This window comes from Pezoporus flaviventris, unplaced genomic scaffold (genome assembly GCF_033815535.1).
Source record: "Pezoporus flaviventris isolate CSIRO_AGI_PZ_B2104156 unplaced genomic scaffold, CSIRO_AGI_Pfla_v1 ptg000030l, whole genome shotgun sequence".
NCBI classification, from domain to species: Eukaryota; Metazoa; Chordata; class Aves; order Psittaciformes; family Psittacidae; genus Pezoporus; species Pezoporus flaviventris.
In genome coordinates, this window is record NW_026892578.1 from 2,927,949 (window position 1) to 2,951,310 (window position 23,362).

The 23,362-nt window shown below is 38.3% G+C and overlaps 1 protein-coding gene across 1 annotated transcript in view; it reads right to left on the reverse strand.

Moving 5' to 3' along the window:
- The window catches only part of TMEM131 (transmembrane protein 131), a 100,446-nt gene that overhangs the window by 13,010 nt on the left and 64,074 nt on the right, over nt 1-23,362 (reverse strand). The window contains exons 13-31 of the mRNA XM_061459725.1: nt 23,095-23,203; nt 22,114-22,267; nt 21,841-22,011; nt 21,387-21,497; nt 21,165-21,299; nt 20,593-20,697; nt 19,166-19,252; nt 15,351-15,503; nt 15,117-15,192; nt 14,907-15,024; nt 12,723-12,861; nt 12,506-12,615; nt 12,066-12,132; nt 10,983-11,134; nt 9,578-9,720; nt 7,728-7,914; nt 6,716-6,901; nt 2,910-3,068; nt 1,730-2,319 (exon numbers count right to left, since the gene is read on the reverse strand). Of these exons, the coding sequence (XP_061315709.1) occupies nt 1,730-2,319; nt 2,910-3,068; nt 6,716-6,901; nt 7,728-7,914; nt 9,578-9,720; nt 10,983-11,134; nt 12,066-12,132; nt 12,506-12,615; nt 12,723-12,861; nt 14,907-15,024; nt 15,117-15,192; nt 15,351-15,503; nt 19,166-19,252; nt 20,593-20,697; nt 21,165-21,299; nt 21,387-21,497; nt 21,841-22,011; nt 22,114-22,267; nt 23,095-23,203 (2,952 nt within the window). The remainder of the gene's footprint in view (nt 1-1,729; nt 2,320-2,909; nt 3,069-6,715; nt 6,902-7,727; nt 7,915-9,577; nt 9,721-10,982; nt 11,135-12,065; nt 12,133-12,505; nt 12,616-12,722; nt 12,862-14,906; nt 15,025-15,116; nt 15,193-15,350; nt 15,504-19,165; nt 19,253-20,592; nt 20,698-21,164; nt 21,300-21,386; nt 21,498-21,840; nt 22,012-22,113; nt 22,268-23,094; nt 23,204-23,362) is intronic.

Here is a 23,362-nt window from a genome sequence, read left to right on the forward strand (position 1 = left end):
AGTTTAATATTCATCATTAGAAAACCTATGTAAAATGTTTTCATGACATAAAAATGTAACATGAAGCAGCTGTTTGACAAAAAACTAATGTAGCCTCCACAGCAGTCTGCTAGGATCCAAGTTTCAGGAAGCTGAAATAGAACACTATGGAGACAGGAATCCTGCATGGGACGTTGAGACAGGCAGTTGTAGTCCAGAAGCTGCTGCTTCTGCAGATGTCTGCGAGTACAGTTCTAGTTATTTAGACAAAGCCAGACAGCAGTGTGGGTATGCAGATCCAGACAGATATCGGAACTTCCCCTGCGTTTTTACATTTTTAAAGAGGCCAAATGGAGATGGTTGGGTTTTATTGGATGCATGGAGCTTTTGTGAGTCAAGTTACGGTTTACAGATACTGTTGGGTTTTTTTTCATAACGCCTGTCCAAAAAGCAAGCTACATGCATAAATCTGACTTAATGATCTGAGATGACAAAGAGGTCAAAAAAAATACCAAAAGAAAACCACAACAAACTATCTGAACTGCAAAATGTAACATTCGTAATGTATTTTGCAAGACAGAATATGTTTAAATATTCAGCATACCGCCACGTTGAAGCATAAGTGAAGCAAAGCCTCTGTAACAGGAGAAAACCCATGAATTTATCTGAATGAATTTATAGTTAGAAGAAAGTTGCAAAACAGGAAAGTCATGCCAAAAAAAAACCCAAACCAACCAAACGGAACCCCTGCATTATCACATCCACTCTGAACCGATTTAAGAACTTTCTACTCATTGCTGTTTAACAAGAGTGAAGCTTTCGTCTTGGTAGTACATGATCATACAGGTGCTCCAGGGTTTATATGCCTTTCCACATTCATTTTCGTAACTTTAATAAAGAACACAACACCAGCACTGTTTCTGTGCAACAGAATTGTTAGGGAAAGGTGAAAAATTCATTAGAATTGAACATAAATTTATAACCACAGAACCCTAGGACACAACTGAAATACCTATTACAAGAAGCATGATAAGAAGTTCTACTCTAATGAAGGGTTTATAAGAAGGCATACAACTGACAATTTTATAAATCTGAACATAGATAAATCTGAACGTAGATAATGTATGAAATGTAGCACATGATTTTAAGCATTAGACAACTGAAGAGATTCATAACAATTCAAACTAACCTCATGCAAAGATGAATGCTACTTATAAGCACAGGTGCCCTATATTCATTTGCTGACCCCCTATCATGAAGGATTTTCTACAACTGCAAGTCTGGGCATGACAAATTCCATTCCCAAGCAATACCCACAGGGTTATGCCCATCTCTCTCTCTCCCCTTCCTCCCTGTCTGTTTTCCTGACACTAGGGTAACTCCCTTTTCCTTTCCTCAAGCTCCAAGTATAAACACTGGAGGTATGAGGAAGCCAACCCAAAGACAAAGGAATAGCAACTAAAAGAATCTTTCTTCTTCAGAGAGTCAGATGCTTAAATATTCACACCTGCTTTCATCAAAACATTCCAAAAACACTGCATGAAGAATCACAAACTAGCATTGTAGAGAATGTCACTGCCATAAAATAAAGGAAGTGTTCAAGACACAGGCACATCCAGCAGGGTAGGGAACAGCTGAGAAGCTATCACTTTCCATGCTATGAAAACACAACCTTTACAGTCCATTAAATCTTGTTCTGTGGCTTATATAATGAATAATCCCATTAAAAAAAAAAACAGAATTGCATTACCTTTGTTTTTTGCTAGTGGAGATGGGGGATGCTCTGTAAACACATCTGGGGGAGGGGATTCTGGGTGGTCAAAGTCTTTTTCCATAGTTTCTATGAGCCCAGTTAGATCCGAGTCCTCTGAGCTGTGCCTTCTGCTCCTGGCACAGTCGCTATGAGGTGGGCTGAGGAGCGGGAGCTGTGGCAAAGCACCTTCAGTCTGCTGCTCTTGCCCAGGTGCGAGGGGCTGCTGGAGGGGCTGCTCTGCCAAAGCTGCTGCCTGCTGCTGTGTCGGCTGCTGGTTCTGCCTCGTTCCCTTGGCTCTTTTGCCTGTGGCATGAGTTTGAGCTGTGGCACCTGGATCCAAAGTAAACGGGCCCCCGGCTCTATTCACTGACTGCATGGAAGCTCCTTGTGCTGAAGTCCTGTTAGGTATGCTTGAACTGGGTTTGGATTTGATGTTTTCAGCATCAGGTGCATTTCTATTGCTGTGAAGGTGTGTTGTTGCATTGCATTGTTTATGATTCCCTGCACTGGATCGTGAAGATGAGCTGCCTGCTCCATAGATCCCTCTGGATGAACTGTGATTAGAATCTGATCCAAGTGTATTCAAGCTGAAAGAGCAACAAGTGTTTAAATATACTCTACAATGTTTCCATTCTTCACATGAAAAAAAAACAAACAAACAAAAACTCACTATGCCCCATAGAAACCTTGAACTACACTGTTCTTGGCATATAACTGGCAAAAATGCCTAGCACTTGTTTGTCAAGTCAGCAGCCTTTGCTATTTCCCATGCGCTTGCTCCCTGTACATATGAACAAAACTCCAGTACAATGACAGTCAATATATATGTTGGAGAGAACACTGAAAGGAGAAAGTAGTTTTTTAACTTAGGACACCAAAGGTAGGAACTTCTGGCCTGCAGTGTTTCTGCAGGCTACACCTTCCTTTTTGGAGAAGATTAACAAGAAGCTTAACAGAGTTTGGTTTCAGTGGTGTTTTTTTCCTCTCCTTTTTCCCCCCAAAAATGAGTATTTCTCATAATCACAAAATCCATCTTTTTATCCAAGCCATCTTTTATAAGTAACTGTGAGGATCTTAATTTATTCACCTGTTCTAAAGTATTACTTTCTTATTGGCCTTATAAGTAAAGAGGATAAAAAGAGAAAACATTCCACAAAACCCCCAAACATATACTTACTTTCCATCAGATGAAATTCCAACTATTCTCCTGAGATCAAATGGCCTTCCCATATCAAAGGGAGGGTTTGAGGCCTCAAAGGACAAGCGTCTCCTAAATGGCTCCCAAATTCCTTGAGCTTCTAGATAGGCTGTTCCAATTACCAAGAGAAAGAGTACACTGCAGAGAAGAGAGGCAGTCATCTCAGTATTGCTCAGTTTTGAGCATTTTAAGGAAAATGAATCTAATCACACAAGGCAAAATGATTGTATCTAGTACTGAAAATTGCAACCAAACCACACCTTTGTCTGATAGAAACATAAAATGCATGAACCTAGCATGATATTACGCATCACTGACACCGAGAATGGAAGCTAGACACAAATCTGACACGCAGTTGCCAAGATTAATCCAAAAGAAAAAGATATATAATTAAAGCATTAAAATGGCTTCCAAGTGGTCAGGTCTCGCAGCTTGCGGGTGCAATCCCATTTAAAAGCAGAGATCCTCTGCAGAAAGTTGTACTGCTGCTCAGGGAAGTAAAATTCCAGAGCACTATTTCAAGCAATTTTATGACTAACTGAATCTGCTGCAATACTGTGTTGGAATTCTCCACTTGCATAACGCAGTGCAGTGAACTACATTTTTGAAGGAAGCAATAAAACCACTGCAGAGACCTTCATCGCACTGCTATCGCTTTCATCTTCTAACAGGTGGGAGGAGACATAGTGACAATAACTAAAGCTTGCCTTGCCTATTACCCTAGAAAGTTTGTGAGAAAAGAACTTTAAATTAGCAACTTCAGTTTCTGTTCTCCTCCCTGTTCTGACTGCCAGTTTTTAAGCCGAATGTATGAGACCAGCATCAATTCAGACAAGGATGAGATACCTCTTGCTTCATGTTAGCTGAAACAATCTACTCCAGAAGATACCACCTTTTAACTATCACCAAAAATACAAGCAACCCTGGAGACCAAGTCAGCTGTTGATAGCTGGTTATCAGTGCTTTTCCCCTGCCCCAGGCATTAAAAAGGATTCTACATGCAGAACCAGATGGGAGAAGGTTGGAAAGATAACTTTCATCCAAGATGTTAATAAGCGAGAGAAAAGTTAGAGAAATAGGGGGATTTTTTCAGGCAAGCTTACATAAACTGTTACTCGGAGGAGCAATTCTTGCTTTGGGTGCCATGCCATCAAAAACGGAATTATCTTTGGGATGTAAGGAATAAGACAATCTCTTTCACTTGTTAATTGCTAATCCATGAGGCTAGTTGAAAGTTTTAGAAGACTGATACTAACAAGAACACCACATCTCTACCACCATAGTGCTATACAAGCTTGGAATGGAGTGCACAGGGTTTTGGTGGACTGGGTGGCACCTTACCCTCAGCCCCCTGGCACCCCCCTCCATGGCATCAATGCTGGGCTATGTAGAGGTTGTACAGGGGAGGCTGCAGCAAAAAGTCACCTTGAGCTGATTCTTTTTCACTTCTCCTCCTCTGCCACTCTCTGAATAAGGACTCCGCTCCCTCTGCTGAGGTCAACTTTGGTGTTTTGACACATGAATATGAACTTTGAAATGAAAAATGGAACAAATCTTGTTTTGTGTCTTTTTAACTGCCCTTTCTGGTGTTGGGCTGGTGGGGGTGGGAGCAGTGGGGGTTTGGGGTTTTTGACTTTCAAAAAAATTATTATTGAAAAGGAAAAAAGGAAAAAAAAAGGAGAAAAGTGGAACTAGCCTGAAATGGTCAGTCATTGAAATGTCAATGACAAATTAGTGTGAGGAACACCACACAGTGGGCAGTAACATGGTCTAGACACCCAAGAATTAAATGGGTCCATCCCTCTTCCACCCACCCCCCCCCCCCAACATGGTTTTATCTTGGAGCACACATATGCCCAGCTGGCAAATTCTTTACAAAAAGGACTGGCTCCTTTACTGCATTTCTACACACCCTATTAAGTTTGACTTAAAACCTTGGAGCCACAAGTATGGTAACAATCCAAACCAATAGTGATTTAGGGAAGACAGCAATAAAAATATGAACTAGACAAACTAGAGTTGTTCATTCCTAGAAATTAAGGACAGCTTCCCAACAATATGGAAGTACTGTTTTAGGGGCAACTAGCAAACCCCTATGTGATAGCATCCTAAAAGTCAGAGGCTGTCTACGCACAAGATCCTTGGAATATTATGAAATAGTTACATCAGGTCTCTTCTATAGTTTGCTGCGAAGAAGGAGGTTTTGTACTTATAGGAAAAAGATATAGTGAGGGAAAGGATCAGGGTTCTGTATTTTTGTAAAGCCTAATTAACACATACAGTATATATAAAATTACCCACGTAAGCTACACCTGTAAACTGACAAGCATTATTCATGCTATCAATAAACTAAATAGAAAGTAAACTTTAAAATTTCTAGCAAATGCACAGAAGAAAGCCACTTACTCAGCACTTTCCTAAGTAACGCAGTACCAGCGAGGAAACAAAGTTACCTAAGTGGACGGAATTTTCCTGTGACTTAGGAAAACGCAGTTTCCTAACTAACACTGCATTACTTAGGGAAGGCCTGAAGAGTCACAAAAGAAAATGTAGCAGGCAGTAACTTTCTTTTCTCAGTCCCTAGAAGGAAACAGAGAAGAGCCAAACTGAACATCAGTGCAATACAGTACAGCAAAAACACCAGAGCCAGCATCTTAGTGAAGAAAAAAAAAAGGCAGGACTAGTACATGTCTGTGATAATGCTTTGGATCTGCAGCACACAGGCCCTTTTTTCATCATAGGCATCTACAGCAGCAATCCATCTCGCACTAAGATAGAAGCTTAACACTAATGACAAAGGAGAACAGCATTTGTTGTTACTGATAAGTAACAACTTAGCTGCTAAGTATCTATGCCAGGAGTTTCTCTGGGCAAAGAGAGTGGGGGAAAATGCCTCTCATCCAAGAGGTGAGCAGGGACACACTGTTTATAATCTCAAATTTCAAACAGATAAAGATAGGTAGAGGCTAGACTAGGAAAATGCGGTGGAATTTTCAACCCATATTTCAACCAGTCAGACCTAACACGTCTGCTTGCTGACAAAAACTGCACTAATATGCTACTGCGTAACCTCCAAGCGCACAATGTTGCAAACAACACCCTTCAGTTCTCAGAAATCCCATTATTAGTATCACCAGTTGCCTGTCATATACGAGTGGCAGCAAAGTTTATAATTCATCCAAGGCATCTGCTAAGCTCATTACAGTTACTGCCTCTCTCTAAAGCACAATACACCAGAAGGATGCCTAAATTTCCATGGGAATTCACGATTAGCAGTGCTTTGATACTTAATTCAAGTTTGGCTTAATTCATCAAAAGCCCTACACATAACCAGAGTCAACAGGAGTACATACATCACTTTAGGAAACAGACGCAGGCCAGAAGTGTATTATTTTATGGTATCATAGAAAGGTTTGGGTTGGAAGAGACCTTAAAGCTCATTCAGTTCCAACCCCCTGGCATGAGCAGGGATACCTTCCAAAGGTCCCTCAAAGCCCTGTCCAACCTGGCCTTGAACACTGCCAGGGATGGGGACAGACGTTTTGCCCTCGGTCTGAGAAGGAAGTCAGTACTCCTCAGCCTTAATCTTTCAGTTCACACTCAATCCACGAGTGTTTCTCTCTTATCCTTCGTGACCTCACCCTGTTGGGGTTTTTTCACACCAATAATTTTATGCCAATTTTACGCCAGTGGTAGTACATACTGAATCTCCTTCTCTATAACCTATATGCAAGCAGTGGTAGCTTGTGTGCACGTACTAGTAAGAACAGACACACACACACTACCTCATTATTCCTGAGATGATTATGTACAGTGCCAGTTCCCAGTTGGGTCTGGGTAGTGCTTCTGCACACGTTGCTAACATGTGATAGGGAAGAGATGCGTTCAAGATAAATACAAATTCAGAGCCTCCTGCAGTGATGAATTTTAATTCCCGTATAACTCTGGAAGCAGTGAAATCAGGTGTAAACCTGAAAACAAAGTAAAGCACGTTAGAACGCTTCATATGAACATCTGAGAGTTTGAGGTAATTGATATTAATCACAAATTAAAACAAAACAAACAAGCAGCTTCACCAATTACTGCCATGACTGGCATCCCAATCAAAGATTTATAACAAACAGCCCTATTAGTACAACTAATAACCATCCTCACAATTAGCCTAAAAATTCTTACATCTTTCAAATACCTCAATATAATCTTCACTAAATTCATAAACACCTATACTTAACACATCTGATACTAGATTACCTCTGATACACGATATGAACATATAAGAACTGAAAATAAGTTTTGACCAAATCTGTTACAATAAAGCTATGGATGCAGTAAAAAAATACTAAAAGCAGCTGTAAGCAAGCAATGGAACTGACCATTATGTGAGCTACGAAGTTTTTAAGCACTTCACTTTAAGTCACAACAGCACACCTGTTCAAAAACATCACCCCTACATTCCTGTCTCATCACAAACCAGGATTGGTGCAAAATCCTAGTGAAGCTTTACTGTTTACAGTATCTTGTATATCCTCACAGGACAGAAGCATCTTCTGAGCTGTTTAGATACTGTACTCTGAACAGTTAACTTTATATCCAAGCAGTTAAAAGATCAATGTTAGGTGTAGAGATCTTTTACAATAAAAACTGACAGAGTTAAAGAATTATTACCCTTAAGGTAACAGACAAAACGTTTAAGACTGAAATGCTGTGCAATATCGTAACAATCCTTAGACTAAAGGCTCTTTTCCATTTACTAAAACCCACATGTAAATCTGTATCTCTCACTTGTATCTCACTTACAATATGACAATGTCTTTAGAGGCATTGGCGCTTAGTGCAAACTCATGACAGTTAACTACTTTAAATCCGTATCCTTCACATGTGTAGCCACTGATTTCCATGTTTTTCACATTAATCTGCAGCTGCCCTGTGTTTTCCACTTTAAATGTTCTTCTCAGTGTGAAATTCGGTTCTTTGTATTTCATTTCTAGGAACAAACAGCAGAAAGCGGTTAGTGTTGTGCTCGACAGATATCCTTCACTATATTCAGATTCTAGAGCAGTACTGTAGCAGGAAAGGGGCTAGCGAGGCCCATGGAAATCTTTACATAACCTGCAGGAATGTATCTCTGCAGCCAAACTCTCATCACTGCCAAGGTAGGGAATGTGTACAATTCCAGAGCACTCTTACTCACTGGGGACAAAATGGAAATCTCCAAACCTCTGACAGCACAGAAAAAACAAACAAACCCAAAGCAAAAGATCTAAGCTGTAAAGTTCTTTGATGTACTGCTCAGCAGCCTGGTACTCTGTGAAAAGTCAGAGCATGAGAATTAAAACTTACTCTTTTGTGTCTCAAAAATAAAATCCATGGCTGAGATACTGTCCTGGTTTTGGCTGGGATACTGTTACTTTTCTTCCTATTAGCTGGTGCAGTGCTGTATTTTGGCTTTAGTTTTAAGATAATGCTGATAACACACCAGTGTTTTACTTGTGGCCAAGTAATGCTTACTCTAAATCAAGGACTTTTCAGTCTTTCATGCTCTGCCAGTGAGGAGGGGCACGAGGAGCTGGGAGGGAGCAGAGACAGGACAGCATGTCATGCTCAGTATATAAACTGGGGGGAGTCATTCAGAAGGCCCAGATCAGTTAGGCTGGGTATCAGTCAGCGGGTGGTGAGCATTTGTATTGTGCATCACTTCTGTTTTTTTCACTTGGGTTTTATTCTTCTCCTCACCCCTCCTCCCTCCAATCATTATTATAATACCTTATTTCAATTATTAAACTGTTCTTAACTTGCAAGTTTTACCTTTTGTCTGGTTCTCTTCCTCATCCTACCATAGGGGGCAGGGGATGGGGAGTGGGCAAGAAGCTGCATGGTATTTAGTTGCTAGCTGGGGTTAAACCACAACAGCTACACTTACCTTATTAGCAAACAAATCCCTGAACCACAACATGTAAGAGGCAATGACTAAGCTTTACCTGAAGTTTTCTTACTGATCCCTCAAAAACAGGGATATAATCTCAAATAATAATTAACATGGCACCTTACAAATATGCCTGGAGAGCTGCAAGGCAGGAAAGGAGAAACATCTCCATACCAGATACAACTAAGATACAACTAAGCCTCTTTTACCAGTTCTTTTGGTAATACAGGTACTTAGCTGTACTCTAGCTGACCTCTCAGAAACAAGCCTGTGGCCACAGAGCAAAAAGCCCCTGACCCCAGAGTAGACTCTTGTTGGGATTTAATTTTCATCAAGGAACATACCCTATCTTTTTCCCCATTGGCTACGTACATAAAGATTCTGAAAGTGTGAGGGGAAAAAGAACATACAGAAAGTTACATCTGTGATCCAATTTGCTTTAAATTTAGGAACTGGAGATTATCCTATTATATATACTAGGATCTTCACCTCCTCTCCTTGGATTTTAGTGGATGAAGGGCTTTTGTTTCCTTTTTCCTGACTTTCAAATTAAACAAAAAAGCTAAAATACTTATTTTTATGCTTAGAAAACCAATTTTAATGTATTTAGATGATTTACATTTCCAGGGCACTAGAACAGGAAATGTATTTCCACGCATTTCAAATTGTACGTGTAGAATGCAAGTTCTTGTCTGCTCAGTGGAGCAGCCCAAGAAATACTCACTTTCTGAACAGTCTTTTAATAATGCTTCTGTGATTTTAAAGCGTAAAGAACTTCCTGGACCAGGAGGTTTGCCTGCAAACTTCAAGCTCTCAGTCGTTCCTTGTCCTTGTACCATTATGGCATCTATTACAGTCAAATTATTTCTGTGTAAAAAGAAAAAGGGGAAACATTCATGAAAGGATTATGCAGTCTATTGCTCCTGCAAGCTTCTCCACAGACTATGAGGTTACATCCCAAACCTAGAGGACAGCAATATAAGCAGTTTCACACTTCACTCCCCACAATATGGAAGTAAATAGTGGGGGTCTCAAGCAGTGTCTGCAAGACAAAAACCTAAGAAATCACAACGTAGTACAAATAAAACTCCCAAGAAGTATTAGTTAAAGCTCGTATTTCAACATTATGTTAACGCATCATACCTGATACAAAAGTGAAATAGTTATCCAAACAGAGCTCTTTACTAGAAAGATCAAACTTACACTGCAGCTTGATCTTGCTAATGGCATCTATGACTAAAGTCCCTACTTTCAAGACAGCATAGACTGTATTTAAGAATTCAAGTCTCCAAATACTGGTGGATAAAAAATTGAACATGAGACGGCAGTGCCCACTTGCAGCCCAGAAGGCCAGCTGCCTCCTGGGCTGCATCAGGAGTGTGACCAGCAGGTTGAAGGAGGTGATCCTGCCCCTCTACTCTGCTCTCGTGAGAGCCTACCTGCAGTACCGTGTTCAGCTCTGGGGCCCCCGAATACAAGAGAAACATGGACCTCCTTGAGTGGGTACAGATCAGAAGGCTGGAGCACCTCTTTTATGAGGGCAGGTGAGACTGTTGGGGCTGTTCAGCCTGGAGAAGAGAAGGCTCCAGGGAGACCTGATTGAGGCCTTTCGGCATTTAAAGGGGGCTTATAAGAAAGACGGGCAGACTTTTTAGTAGGGCCTGTTATGACAGAACAAGGGGTAATGGTTTTAAACTGAAAGAGGGCAGACTTAGATTAGATACAAAGAAGAAACTTACAATGAGAGTGGTGAGGCACTGGCACAGGTTACCTAGAGCAGTGGTAGATAACCCATTCCTGGAAACATTCGGGGCTCTGAGCAACCTGATCTAGTTGAAGATGTCCCTGATTATTACAGGGGTTGGACTCGATGACCTTTGAAGGTCCCTTCCAATCCAGACTATTCTACGATTCTGTGATGTTGATTATATATTTATATGTACTGAATACAATATAATTACTATAAAACATACCACAATTACATTTATCTTTATCCAAACACATACGATTCTGTACCTATTGTTGTAAAAGCGACAGTTTCTCATTAACAGCTAATCATGAGTATGTTACTATATGTAAGTGAAAAACATCAGAAAAAAAACCACTCATTTTTGAAATATCTATCATACCTGATAACAATTAACGATGAAACAGTTGTATTAAGAACTGGAGTGAACTTTACTTTGACAGACTTTCTCTCACCAGGTTTTAGTATTAGGCTTAAAACTGAATGACGAGCCATTCCCTTTGTAAGTCCTGCAGTGCTTTGTAGTGGATGTACCTTTAAAGAGTATGGAAAACAAAGTGACACTTTTAAAAATTGGTATTTTTTACATATATTTGATAGAAATTATATTATTTTAGTTAGAAAATTGGTTTTGCCATAAAGAAGTGTGCTACCCAATGACATAATGGCCTTTTTTAACCAGAAGGTCTGATAGCACATGTATTCCCTACTTACTAAGTAAACTATCTGTATTTATTAAGAAGCAGAACACAGTAAGACAGAACTGAGCTAAACTACACCCTGTGGATTCATAAAGTTCTAGGAGAAGAGAGAGTTCAGAAGTTCTTAAATGTGCATTTAAACACTAAATTAGCATTAAGCCATTACGTAACACTTTCTATCCTCAAAATTTTCCATTGTTAAAATATTTGGGGCATGTATAAGGGGGGAAAAGCAAACTTAAAGTAGAAGAACTATTGAAAAAAGTGTATTTTGCTAAATTTGCCTTTAGACACTGTAAGCATTGAACTGTTAATCTAAATCAAAGTGCAAAGAGAGGGGAAAAGGCAGGTACATTGCAAGAGAAAGTGTTCAGGAGGTGGCATGCTCTATATGAGAGAGTATGCACTTAAAGTTGTCCACAAACCCTGAATCACCTGAAGAACAAAGCAATGGAAAACTCAATACTCTGCTGATTTTAGAACTAGCAACCACTACACTGAAGAAAATAATCTTGTATCAGTAAAACAAGAATTAAACATAGTTTTCCTGTACCTTCCACAACTGTATTATAACGTAAGCATACAGAAAAGTGATATTTTAACTGCTACATCTGAAGAAATACTTTTTTTCCCAATTTCCGGAGAGCATCCAACAAAAGCACCACATTTTTCACATTTGAAGACACATACAACTAAACTCTTATTAAAACAAACAAAAAAAATTTAAAAGTTTAAAAATATAAAGAATGTATTGAAATACTTACACAGTTTCTGAAGACCTGGAACTCTAGAGTCCTCAGGTTGAAATTAGCTGGCTTACTCAAATTAAACCTGAAACAGACGTACATTTTGTTCTTACTCTGCATCAGGGAAAATAACGACAAACTTGCCTTCATGGATTTCACCTACCTTTGGTAGGACTTAAACAATATGCAGCTGAAAGGTTCGTTTGATTTTTTTTTTACATCCCTCCCCCATCCATCAAGTTAAGGAAGAAATGAAACAATTTTAGCTCAGCAAAAAATACAGATGTGTGTTCAATGGCAATCAGCCTAGATTCAGTTCTCAACTGGCCTCATGATTCAATTCTAAAAGTGGCCAACACTGTAACTGCCAACACAGCTGCCAAATACTGCATGCAATTTTGCAAAACTCATTTTGCTGCAGAGTGAGAATGCCCAAAGTACTCTAAAACAATACTTACCGTTCCAACATCTTATCGACAAAAGCGGATGGGTTAGAATACAGAGCGATAGGAAGGAACTGAACATGCACAGGAACATCAGCTGGATTCTCTAGAAAAATTTCTTCTTCCTGTTCATAAACACAATTTTTTTAAGTTTACATTAGGATGAATGTAATTAGAAATACTTATTAAAATGCAGTGCCTACAAAATGATACTATCAACAAAATAACTTACTGATGAACCGTTAGTGTTGGTAAGAGGGAAGCTTAGATGGCGTGGTGAGCTAAGTATGGACGGCCATGCCATTTCTGCTGTAATTTTCAGCTGGACATCCTTCTGGAGATCTGTGTCTACTTCAAATACGGCATTCAGTCTGGAAAAAGTTATAAAACTTACTTTACAGGAAGAAAATAGGAAAAGCCTGGAAAAATCTGAGGGCTTAAAAGCACTCTGACAACATTAGTTTGAGAAAAAAGCACAATACATTATATTTATATGCGCTTCAGAAACCCAATGAGCTCTGCCCATATGTACCGCTACTAAAATGCACAACAGAAACCATCAAAGCATGCTACAGGAGTCCAACCCAAAGATTCTTAAGATGCTCTCTATGAAGTGTTACAGTCAACATCCATTCACTCATTCCAGGTTCTGTTATGGCCTTTTACAGATAAAAGTGAGCAGAAAAAGATGGTAGGGCTTATGCACTGCATCACAAATCTTTTGGTACTTGTATTTCTCTTAAATCACTGCTCTCTGGACAGCGAGACAAAAATGCTCTCTTTCATTAGAAAGTACCCAGCTCCTACTATTGCAGAAACAAATTTTGATAACATAACTGAGATTCAGATCAGTATTTTTCAGTAAGAAAAATAACCCAAAATGATTTGCAAAGGCATAAGCAGTAGGAAGGAAAAACATCAGTCCTGCTACATTCTGCTTTCAACACATTATTCAGACATCCATTATCCAGAACATGTATTCTGCCTGCGCATGTGTAATGTAATGGATACATCCTCTCCATCCGTGGAGAGGAGGGATACCATCCAGTGGGACCCTGACAGGCTTCACTGGTGGGCCTGTGCACCCATGCTCGTGGCAGAGGCTTGGAACTAGATTACCTTTAAGGTCACTGCCAACCCAACCATTCTGTGATAATAAGTGCCTACACTCCTGCCTAACAAATCTAAAGCAAAGCTGACCCAGTCACACTTTGTGACAACTATTTCTGTCAGTGAATGAAGTTCTTTGCTATCAACCCACCTCTGTAACAGACTTGGTTCCTGTTCTTTCCTATAAGCTCTCCACCAGGAGCTGAAACAAGACTAACAGTATTGAGCTCTCCAGTCAGCACAACAGATGAAATGCTAGACTTCAAACCTAGAGAAGCAGTTTGGAGACACTTCAAATGAAGTCAGACCTCTCTGTATTCAGAAGGAGCAGTTGCTCCTTTGCTGAATGCTACCTTGGTTAATTTTAACTCTCTTTAAAAGCATTACATATTTTAGGTTATATATTATATTGAATAATATTAAAACATTGTCTATTATTCTAGCTAGAACTGCTACTTAGTCAGTAGTTTCTAATAGAATTGTGCTTCACTGTCCTCTTACTGTAGGCAATAGGACATTCTTCAAGTTAAATAGATATCGTTTAGATCAAATTTGTTCAGGAGTTACCAGTATTAGAACAAAAAGTGATAATGGAGGTATGCTTTAGTTACTCTATTTAGCTATGCACAGTCCTTTTGTTTCTCCACAAACACACATACATTTTTGGAAAGGTAATCTGGATGCTATCATCACAGAAGACACATGCCCTCATTGTTAATGCCAATTCTGTCTCTTGGAGATTAAATCACCCTATGCACGAGAAGGCAGATGTTTAAAAGGTATACAGCAGCCTACAGAGTTTAACTTTTCCTAAATCTTAAATAGCAATCAATCACCTTCTATTTAGCATACCTCGAGGAAGAATACCAGGCAATTTGATCATTCACTGAAATGCAATAATCTTAGAATAGTAGCAATAGGAAACCTTATGAAATATTAGAGGGATATTGAGGTTACTACTTTAAAATGGATTAAGCGGGGACACCGTATAAAGATTATAATCTCATTTTGGAAATTTTTGCACAGCAGAGACTGCCTCACTGCTGCCATTTTTGCAACAATTGCAGCATAATCCAGTGGAAAGTAACTCTGAGTATGGTCTGTGACTTGAGGAAATTAGTACTGCTTTTTAAACTTCTAAAATATTCCCATTAGAGGTTTTGCAGAGAAAGCCAAGTAACTCCTTCTTGACCTCCTCTCAAAGAGCACTGCAACATTAAGGAAGCTTGTATTTTGTAAAAGCACACATACACAGAATTATCTTGTGATTTAAGGCTTGAGAAAGTAACAGGGATAAAATACTTACCTATGGCTTGAGTTCTCTTTAATTTCTGTCCATTCTTTGAATAAGTTCTCATGCAAATCCCAGTCAGAATCCCATGCATCTTCTTGCATTGCTATGCTGTGCTGAGCTTTAGATTCCGCTTTAAGAAATAATATATTTTTAAATTCTTCACGTAAAATCATTTCTTACAGAGAAATCTTTAAGGCTTTTATTAAAGTTGAAATTACTTACATTTAGATAGAAAAGGCAATCCTACATAACAACGATCTCCACACTGTAAACCAGGATCAAAATAAATATTTGCGATCTGCAAGACAGGTAAGAACAGATCAATTAAGAAACAGCACAGGAAATCTAATGACCAAAGGAAAACAAAAGAAATAAGATTTCTGATGACCGATGAAGCTTAACATATGGTATATGTGAGAGAACTTGTAAACATATAGAAATGAGGCATAAGCAAACCTTTGACTTTTTTCCAGGCTCTAAATCTTCTTTATTGCTTCTTAGCCTCTTATAATAAAACCTTACATCTTCTGTCAGGGAACGTATGTGTTGTATTTTCACTTTCTGAGAAAAGGAGTTCATGATGTTCAGGCTGTGGTGAACCACTTTCCCCTAAAGAAAAGAAAGGATGAAGAAAGTCTGCAGGATATGCATATGTATTCACTTCTGCAGGCTGGCAAAGACCACAGCAGGGGAAATGTTAAACTGAGATTTTTAATTATGTTATCTTAAAAAAAAAAAAAAAAAGCAAAAAAAAAAAGCCACTTGTAACGCTTCAAGGCAAGTGTCTGTGAAGTTGTATTCTCTCCTCCATCTGCTTCCAAACACAACTCATCCCTCTTTCAAAATTAAGTACACCTTAAGTGTCTCAAAGAGCTGCAACACGAGTTCTGCTTAATCAAATCATGTTAAAAAAATAGCAGAGGAGGAATGGCAAAAGAAAACTTCTGGTTTCTGAGCCTCCTATTACAAAAGGGAAACAAGCTTCTTGTAAGAGATCCAATACATAGTTGTTGGTATTCAGAAAGAACCTGAAGGGAACTTTAGTAGTGAAGCTACAGGTTACAAACACTACAGGTGACAGAGGGCACTTAAGAAGACAGGTACAACCCTCCTTCTCACTCCCACAGAACATGTAGTTTACTTGTTCGTCATGATCAGGATCATTACAATGCTCAAGCTCTCCCCCTGCTCTCACTTGTAAATCCATGATTCCATGGCCATGTTTTTCACCTAATCTCAAAACCAAATCCTGACAAGTAAACAATAAATAAAAAGCAAACCAAACCAAACAATGGAAATGCACAACTTGGGACCACTGGCAAGAATCCAGATTTCTATAAACTAAAGGAATACAAACAAATTTAAATACTCAAGACTATTTTCCAATGAACACAACTGGAGTTTCTCATGTTCCCCTTAAATCAACACCTTCAGCTTTTTAAAAATTTCTTTAAGGTCACAACTGAAGTGGAGAGATGGGAGAGATGCACTTCTGCAGGCTCATAATCTGCCTGTGGCCTCAGGAAATAGTCACATACTATAACAGCCTCAAGAATAGCAACTGCAGAAGGAAAGAATCTGCAAGAATAGATCTCTAAACAGTATAGTCTTCTTAAGCTGAACAGGAGGTATACCTGAGCTTCAACTATGGAATTCTATGAGTAACAAACTACCATCAACTGGGCAAGATAAAGGGTTGTTAAGCTCTGTAGAATAAATCAACAGTATTTTACTAAAGCCCTTATGCAGCATTTAGACATGAAACAACAGATAAGGGAAGTCTTTACCCATCAGTAATAAGAAAAACAGAACAAAGCTACTTAACATACAGGTCCTCAAAGATGAGCTTTGATCAGGGAAGAGTTGAGAGGTAGCACTGTGAACTAAAAATGCCATTGTAAAGCACAAGTCAGTGCAGTTAAGATCTGTTTAAATCAAGACACTGCTCTTTACAAGGCCTGTACGCTGTCAGTATACTGCTGACAGACTTTGACAGAATACCAGAAATCACACTTAGGTGCAAATACACTAAAATTATAAAGCCAGCACTGGGAACTGGGCAGCTGCAAGAGGATTACATCCCAGGTACGAACTGAAATCAAGTGTTACTGAAATTGTAGTGCCTAGTTATTCCTGGACCTTATAGCTGTCAAATGCCTCTTCCAACACTGAAACAAGAAGAACTGATGCTATTTTAGGCTTATTGTCGTAAGTAATGGATGCATTACAAACAACTACATGTAAGAGTATCATGAATTCAGTGATCACAAGTTTATTTTTAAATGAGTCTAAGAAAAAGGAAGACTGCTGTCAGTGTTCTCAAATATCAAAAGAGCTAATAAGTAGTAAGTGAAGCTGACTGCTCTGAAAAGCTTGGGGCTTAAACAAAGAGAACAGTCTAGAATCTTGTCAAAGGTGATAATTACATCTGAATCTATACCCCCGAACAAAATACTGGAAGCCAAAGGTCCTCTGAATGAACAATAATGTGCAAACTACTAGAAAAGAGCATGAAACCAATAAAAACCACAGCAGCCTGGGGATGAGAAAGAATGACGATAGCTATGGCTTAGGGGCTGAGAAACAGGTGCTACAAGTAGTAGTACCTGCCAAAACAAAACAAAACAAAAAAATCAAGCTGACCAAGACCTTGGGCATATACTAAGATACACTGAGCAGCTCTTCAGCAATTCCAGTTGGACCAAAATAAAGCAAAGATTTAAATAAAATTAATTCCTTATGGCCCAACATGGAACAAAGTATTTTCATGTGGCATTCAAGAGGGACAACGATTTTGCCAGGAATCAGGATATATAAATTAGGATACAGAATACAGAAATTGCTCTCTTTTTAGTGAAAGGGAAACAGACCTTTAAGTTATTTCAGTTTATGAAAGGCTTATCAAGCAGCTCATAGATGAGGTTACAGATACAGTAGTCAGTTCAATAAATAGTCATATAATGGTGAGGCCATATAGTCAAAGAGAAAACGCAGATCCTCAAGATAAAAAAAAAAACAAGTGATCTTTGCAACAGAACAAATTGTGAAGTGGGAGCACAGAAGGCAGATAATGGGGCAAATGCAGCAATGGTTTACTGAAGTTCTGCTGTCTGACCTATCTCCCTCCAATAAGATTAGTGTGATACTTTGTTAAAAAATAACCATTTATCTAGTAGACATGAGGTAAAGCATTTAGTAAAGTGTTAGTAAAAAATTATTACTATCTGAGTGCACAAATTGTAAGATAAGCAGGAGATACTGAGGAGCTACTGGAAGAGGAGGTGAGAACAGGGTGCTCTACAACAGACAGACTATGCAAGACAGACAAGAATCAAAATCCATTTCCACCAACATGCATGGAGTTAGTTTTACCCTTTCAGAAAACTGCCATCTCTTTTTGCTACTTCCCTCCCTCCCTCCAGTTTTCAATCTGTTTTCCTATTATTTTCCTTATGATTTTCCATCATATTACATTCCCCACTAATCAGAAAGTCACAAAGTTCAGACTTCAATGAAATACCAACTGCAAAGTCAATATACCTTAACTGCCTATGCTTCTATGGTTATTCTGAATGCCAAGTGAGAACAAGTATTATCCGGTTAATAGCTTACTGCCTGCGTCTGTAGCCCTGAGCAAAGAAGCTGCTTTCAGCACTCACTGAATAAACGCTACTGCAGGAGCGGGCATGAAAATAACCATTACATATTTTGGCAGAGAGCTGCAGACCCACATGGCTTGCTTGATTTCTTGTTCATGTACTTTACCATGGACCCTCAAGAGATATGCTTTCAGAGTGGAAGGACTACAGTAATACTTCCACAGAGACCAAGGACTTCCTATACTAAGACACCAGTTAATTAACTGACTTTGTCATCTTTGGTATTACACCTGAATTTGAAAAATGCATTTGTGCAGTTTCATCTCTCTCCTACTCTTGGTGCTAAATAACACGAATTAGTAATAACATGTGACCTCAGCTGTCAGAATGACGCTGCAAAGATATCAAGTTTGGGATCATATCAGTGTTCCATGATCTCATTCAAGTAGGCAGTAGAGAAGATGTAGGGACAGCTCATGTTGGGGGGGAAACAAAAAGAAAAACCAAAAAACCCAACCAAAACTAGTGACAAACTGAATCGTAACAGTTCAGTAGCACAATCATTCCAGCAATTTGGCATGAAACAACTCAAGGCAGTGGTTTCTCTTGAAGAGAACAGATAAATAAGAACGCAGCAAGGAAACATGAAATGCTATGAGCCAACCCTCTTACCGGAAAAGAAGGTGGAAGAAAAACATGTTTGGGGGAGCAGATCAGCGAGCCTACAGCAATCACTGCCTTCACTGGTATGGTTAAAATCTGGGGAAAAAGAACAAATAAGTTTAGAAAAAAATATTTGAATTGCAGCCTTTAAACATCTCTTCCACTTTTAAACTGCACAGAATAACAAACCCCTGAAATTCTACAATTAATGCAGTCTACGCTTATATACACATTTAGAACATGAAGATATGATTTCAATACATCATCATATTCAGAACAGACACTTCATATCACCAGGAAGCACACCTTTGCTCAGTTATACTTAGCACCATTCCAGACGTAAAACAAAAGCACAGTTTAAACAGAAGCTCTCCAGTGGGGCATTATATAGGTCTCACTTGAATGGGGCTTACTTTGTTGGAACACAGGAGGATAACATTTTTAAACTAAATGAGTATGAGGGAAGAAGACAACATAAGTAGTCATAGTAAGACTGCAAAATAGATGTAGACTTAGAAAAAAGAGTGAAAGGGATGGCAATGAGATCCTTTCTGTGTATTATTAAAGCTGTATTTATGTATCATACATATATATATATAAAGCTACATAAATATAGCTTACACAGATTCTATAACTGAAGGGTCACATACCTGCATGAGCATATTAAAAAACCAAAAAAGGTTAAAAACCACAGCTAACTGGCAGAAATTAGGAATGTCCCCTTTTTTGTAGCTTCATCAGAACCATACAATAAGGTATGTAGTTTTCTGACTTCGTAAGTCATGTCATTTTTTTTCCCCTACCTGTATCACTCAAAGATATTTAATACAGATTCCGTTATGTATTAGAATCTCCCGTTTGCAAAATAATTTATTAACAGGGAAGGCATAAAAAGTTGAATATTTACTGGTTGTTCTTCTCTGCCTTATTAATCTTAGTGTAAGGACTCTGTTTCATCAACAGTCAGCATACTGCTATTTCTTCAAAACAACTTTCACGTCGGGTTTTGACACAAAAAACCCCTCTGAAATTATCTCTCAATTTCAGTAAATGATAACGTACCCAAAAGTACATTGTCAGCATGTGTTATGCCAAAAGATCCATGCATTGATGCTTTGAGCATGTGTCAAGTCTTTGATGAACCCATGCCTCAAAACACTGGGTCAGATTTAAATGAATATTTCTGAAAGCCAGATGAAAATCATAATGAATATCATTCTTTATTCCTTCAGAGAAGGCACAGCATAAGTAGCATTACTGTTGCTTGACACGAGGTTAACTTGCAGAGATAACTTGATCTCCAGAGGTTCCTTTCAACCTAAACTTCTCTCTATATTGCAATCTGTTCACTAATACAAGTCTTAAAACTTCACATCTACAAACTGGGCACTTAAAAAAATTCATGAGCAACGCTCATGAATATACAACCAATATACCTCATAATCTGTCGTGATTTGTACAGCTCCATCATGAATTCCTTCAAGTTCTTTTGCTATTAGTTTTACTCTAAACACGGCATAATAACCCATTGCTAGTATCACCTGTAAAGGGTAGAAAAAGAGTGTTTCATTAAAAGGAAAGAAAATTCACTAAAAAACATACCCAACATCATCTTATTTCTTTTAAGTGAATCAAAATCCAACTGAAATAACTGTCCATGGTAAAAAGAAAAATTCAAACATGTAAGATACTAGCACAAAAATTATCAGTTCCTTGAGGTGATAAATTCCACTCCTCCCAGATAAATGACAAGCATCATCCGAGGGTATTAAGTTACTGTTTCTGAGGCTTCCCCTTTCAAAATCCAACCAATCTGAACATAATATTGCTTCCTAAAAATAAATCATTAGAATCCTATATGGTTTAGCATAGTCAAATTCAGACAAAAATTAAGGATTCATATCCTCCTCCCCCTGATAAAACAAAGCTGCAAGCAGTTGCGGAGATTTGTGTTTATTTTCCCCCGTCCTAAATCTAGCTTTAAGCAATGATTCAAAGGATTACTTACTGAAGACTGATCAGATGCACTAGCATTTTGTAGCTCATGGTGGTTTGCAATTATTGTTGTTCTGTTTCCCTTTTCAGTGGTCAGAAGTTCTATGGCCAAACCATCCCCTATAATATGCCAACTTTTTATAGCCAGCTTAAAAAGAACAAAAGGGAGTGTTTTCAGTAACAACACTGACGTAGATTTTTTTAAACGGCAAACTAAAAATAAATCCATCCTTACCTCTATTGGATTGCTGTTGATGACTGCAAATAAAATGCTCGTAGCTTCTGTTGCACTCAATATGCCAAAATCTATAAACCGTTCCTCAGTTTTTGGAGGCAGTACAAAGTACTAGAAAAAGTGATAAAGGAATTCTAGCATAAGCTAACTAGAAAAATGTGCTCAAACACTAAGCTCATTAACACATGCATTAATAAATCTAATACTGCAGTACTGGGACAATCCCAAAATTCTGTACATTGTGTATGTAAAACCAAAGGGAACAAAAGAATTTTTCGGCAGTGACCAAAGCTGTCTGAGGAAAATTATTTTTGGTAAACGTTTGATAAAATAATTTTGAAATTAAAAACCCCATCCTCCCATAGAAATAGAATAGAGAATTAAAACAGTCCTATGAAGTCTGCCTCTAATTAGACTAAAATACCTACAGAAAATAAAAAGGGAAAATACTTACATCTAAAAATCCTGTGTATGCTCTGACAGGTAGGTGAAATTTAGAAGCATTGGTGATAAGTAAAATATTATTATCTATATGAACAGATGATGTGGAAGGCATAAAATGAAGTGTAAAAATGTATCTGGATTCATTAGGCGGAATTAAGACCGGTTTACTGAAGTTCTGCACCTAGATCAGTGAACAACGAAGATCCATGTTACAATTTAACAAAGTGCAGCACATTTAAATATTTACTATTAGGTAAAAAACGTTCACTGAAATGGGGCTTACTTTAAACATTGGTTTTGCTTCTTCTGGTAGCACAACATCATGTATAAGGACTGCAAAACCGAATGTGTTTGTTAGATAGATCAGTCTTTCCACGGAATCAGCAGCACTGTCACGGATGTGAAACAGTGTGGCAGCATGATCAAATCCTAAATATCTATTTAAAAAAACAGTATGAGAAAAATGCAGGGTTTCCTCAAACATGCGATGTTTTTCTTGCACAAAAGACTAAAATTCAATTAATAAAACAGAAATGAAGGTATATATCCCACTGCATGCTGAAACTATATTAGCATTACAGGTACATTGATCATTCAGGAATTCAAACAAGATGAGAAAAATACATAAATCAGCACATTAAGAAGAATAAAAACAAGTGTTTAAGTGTTAAGATAGTCTGCAAATCACACATATTCCTTATTAACCAAATCAGCCATCTGCAACACAGAAATTCTGACAGGTAAGGTTTAGCTTGTTTGCCTTTAAAATACTCTGTCAGTTCTGTTGATAAAGTTGCACACTGGATTTCAACAATATTTTACAAGTCAACTTTGCCACACTTTGTAAATAAATATCAAAAATAAGGCAGCCCTGACAATTCTTTTTTGATTGAAACCATTTTCTCCACCCTTATTTCATAAAGTCATAGAACAGCAAATGCAAAACTGGAAAAATTTCCAATACTGCATTTTGAAACTGTCTCATCTGCAGCCTTAAACTGCTCTGAAAAAACAACTCACTAAAGTCACTTTGAACCCAAGCCTTGAAACTAGCTTATGCATTAAACTAAGACCACATCACCTTCTAGTGTAAAACCCGAAAAATTCAAACAAGTAATTGCTCTTCTAAAGGAGCTCCAGATTGAGAAAACCTGGGTATAAATTCTTTATATCCCCTCTCTCCCTGAAATGGCTAAATTCCCTGCGATATTTGCTAATATACAGCACTCAGTTTTTGAACTACGCTCAATTACTGTAAGCTTACCCATCCAGCACTTCTGCTTGATACGGTATTTCAAGTTTAGAGTAGCTCTTTTCTTTTGCTTTAACAGTTATTTTCCCAGAAGACTGTGACGCCTTTTTTGCTTTTGATGCTGTACACGTAAGAATATAAGAAGTTTGTTAAAGCAGACAAGAAACAAACAAAAAAAAACAAACCCCAAACCCAAAAAATCCATTAGGTTAGACCAGCATGGGTAGAAGAATAAAAGCACAGAGCTAGCCCAGAAAAAGAAAAATGGCTCTTGAAGAAA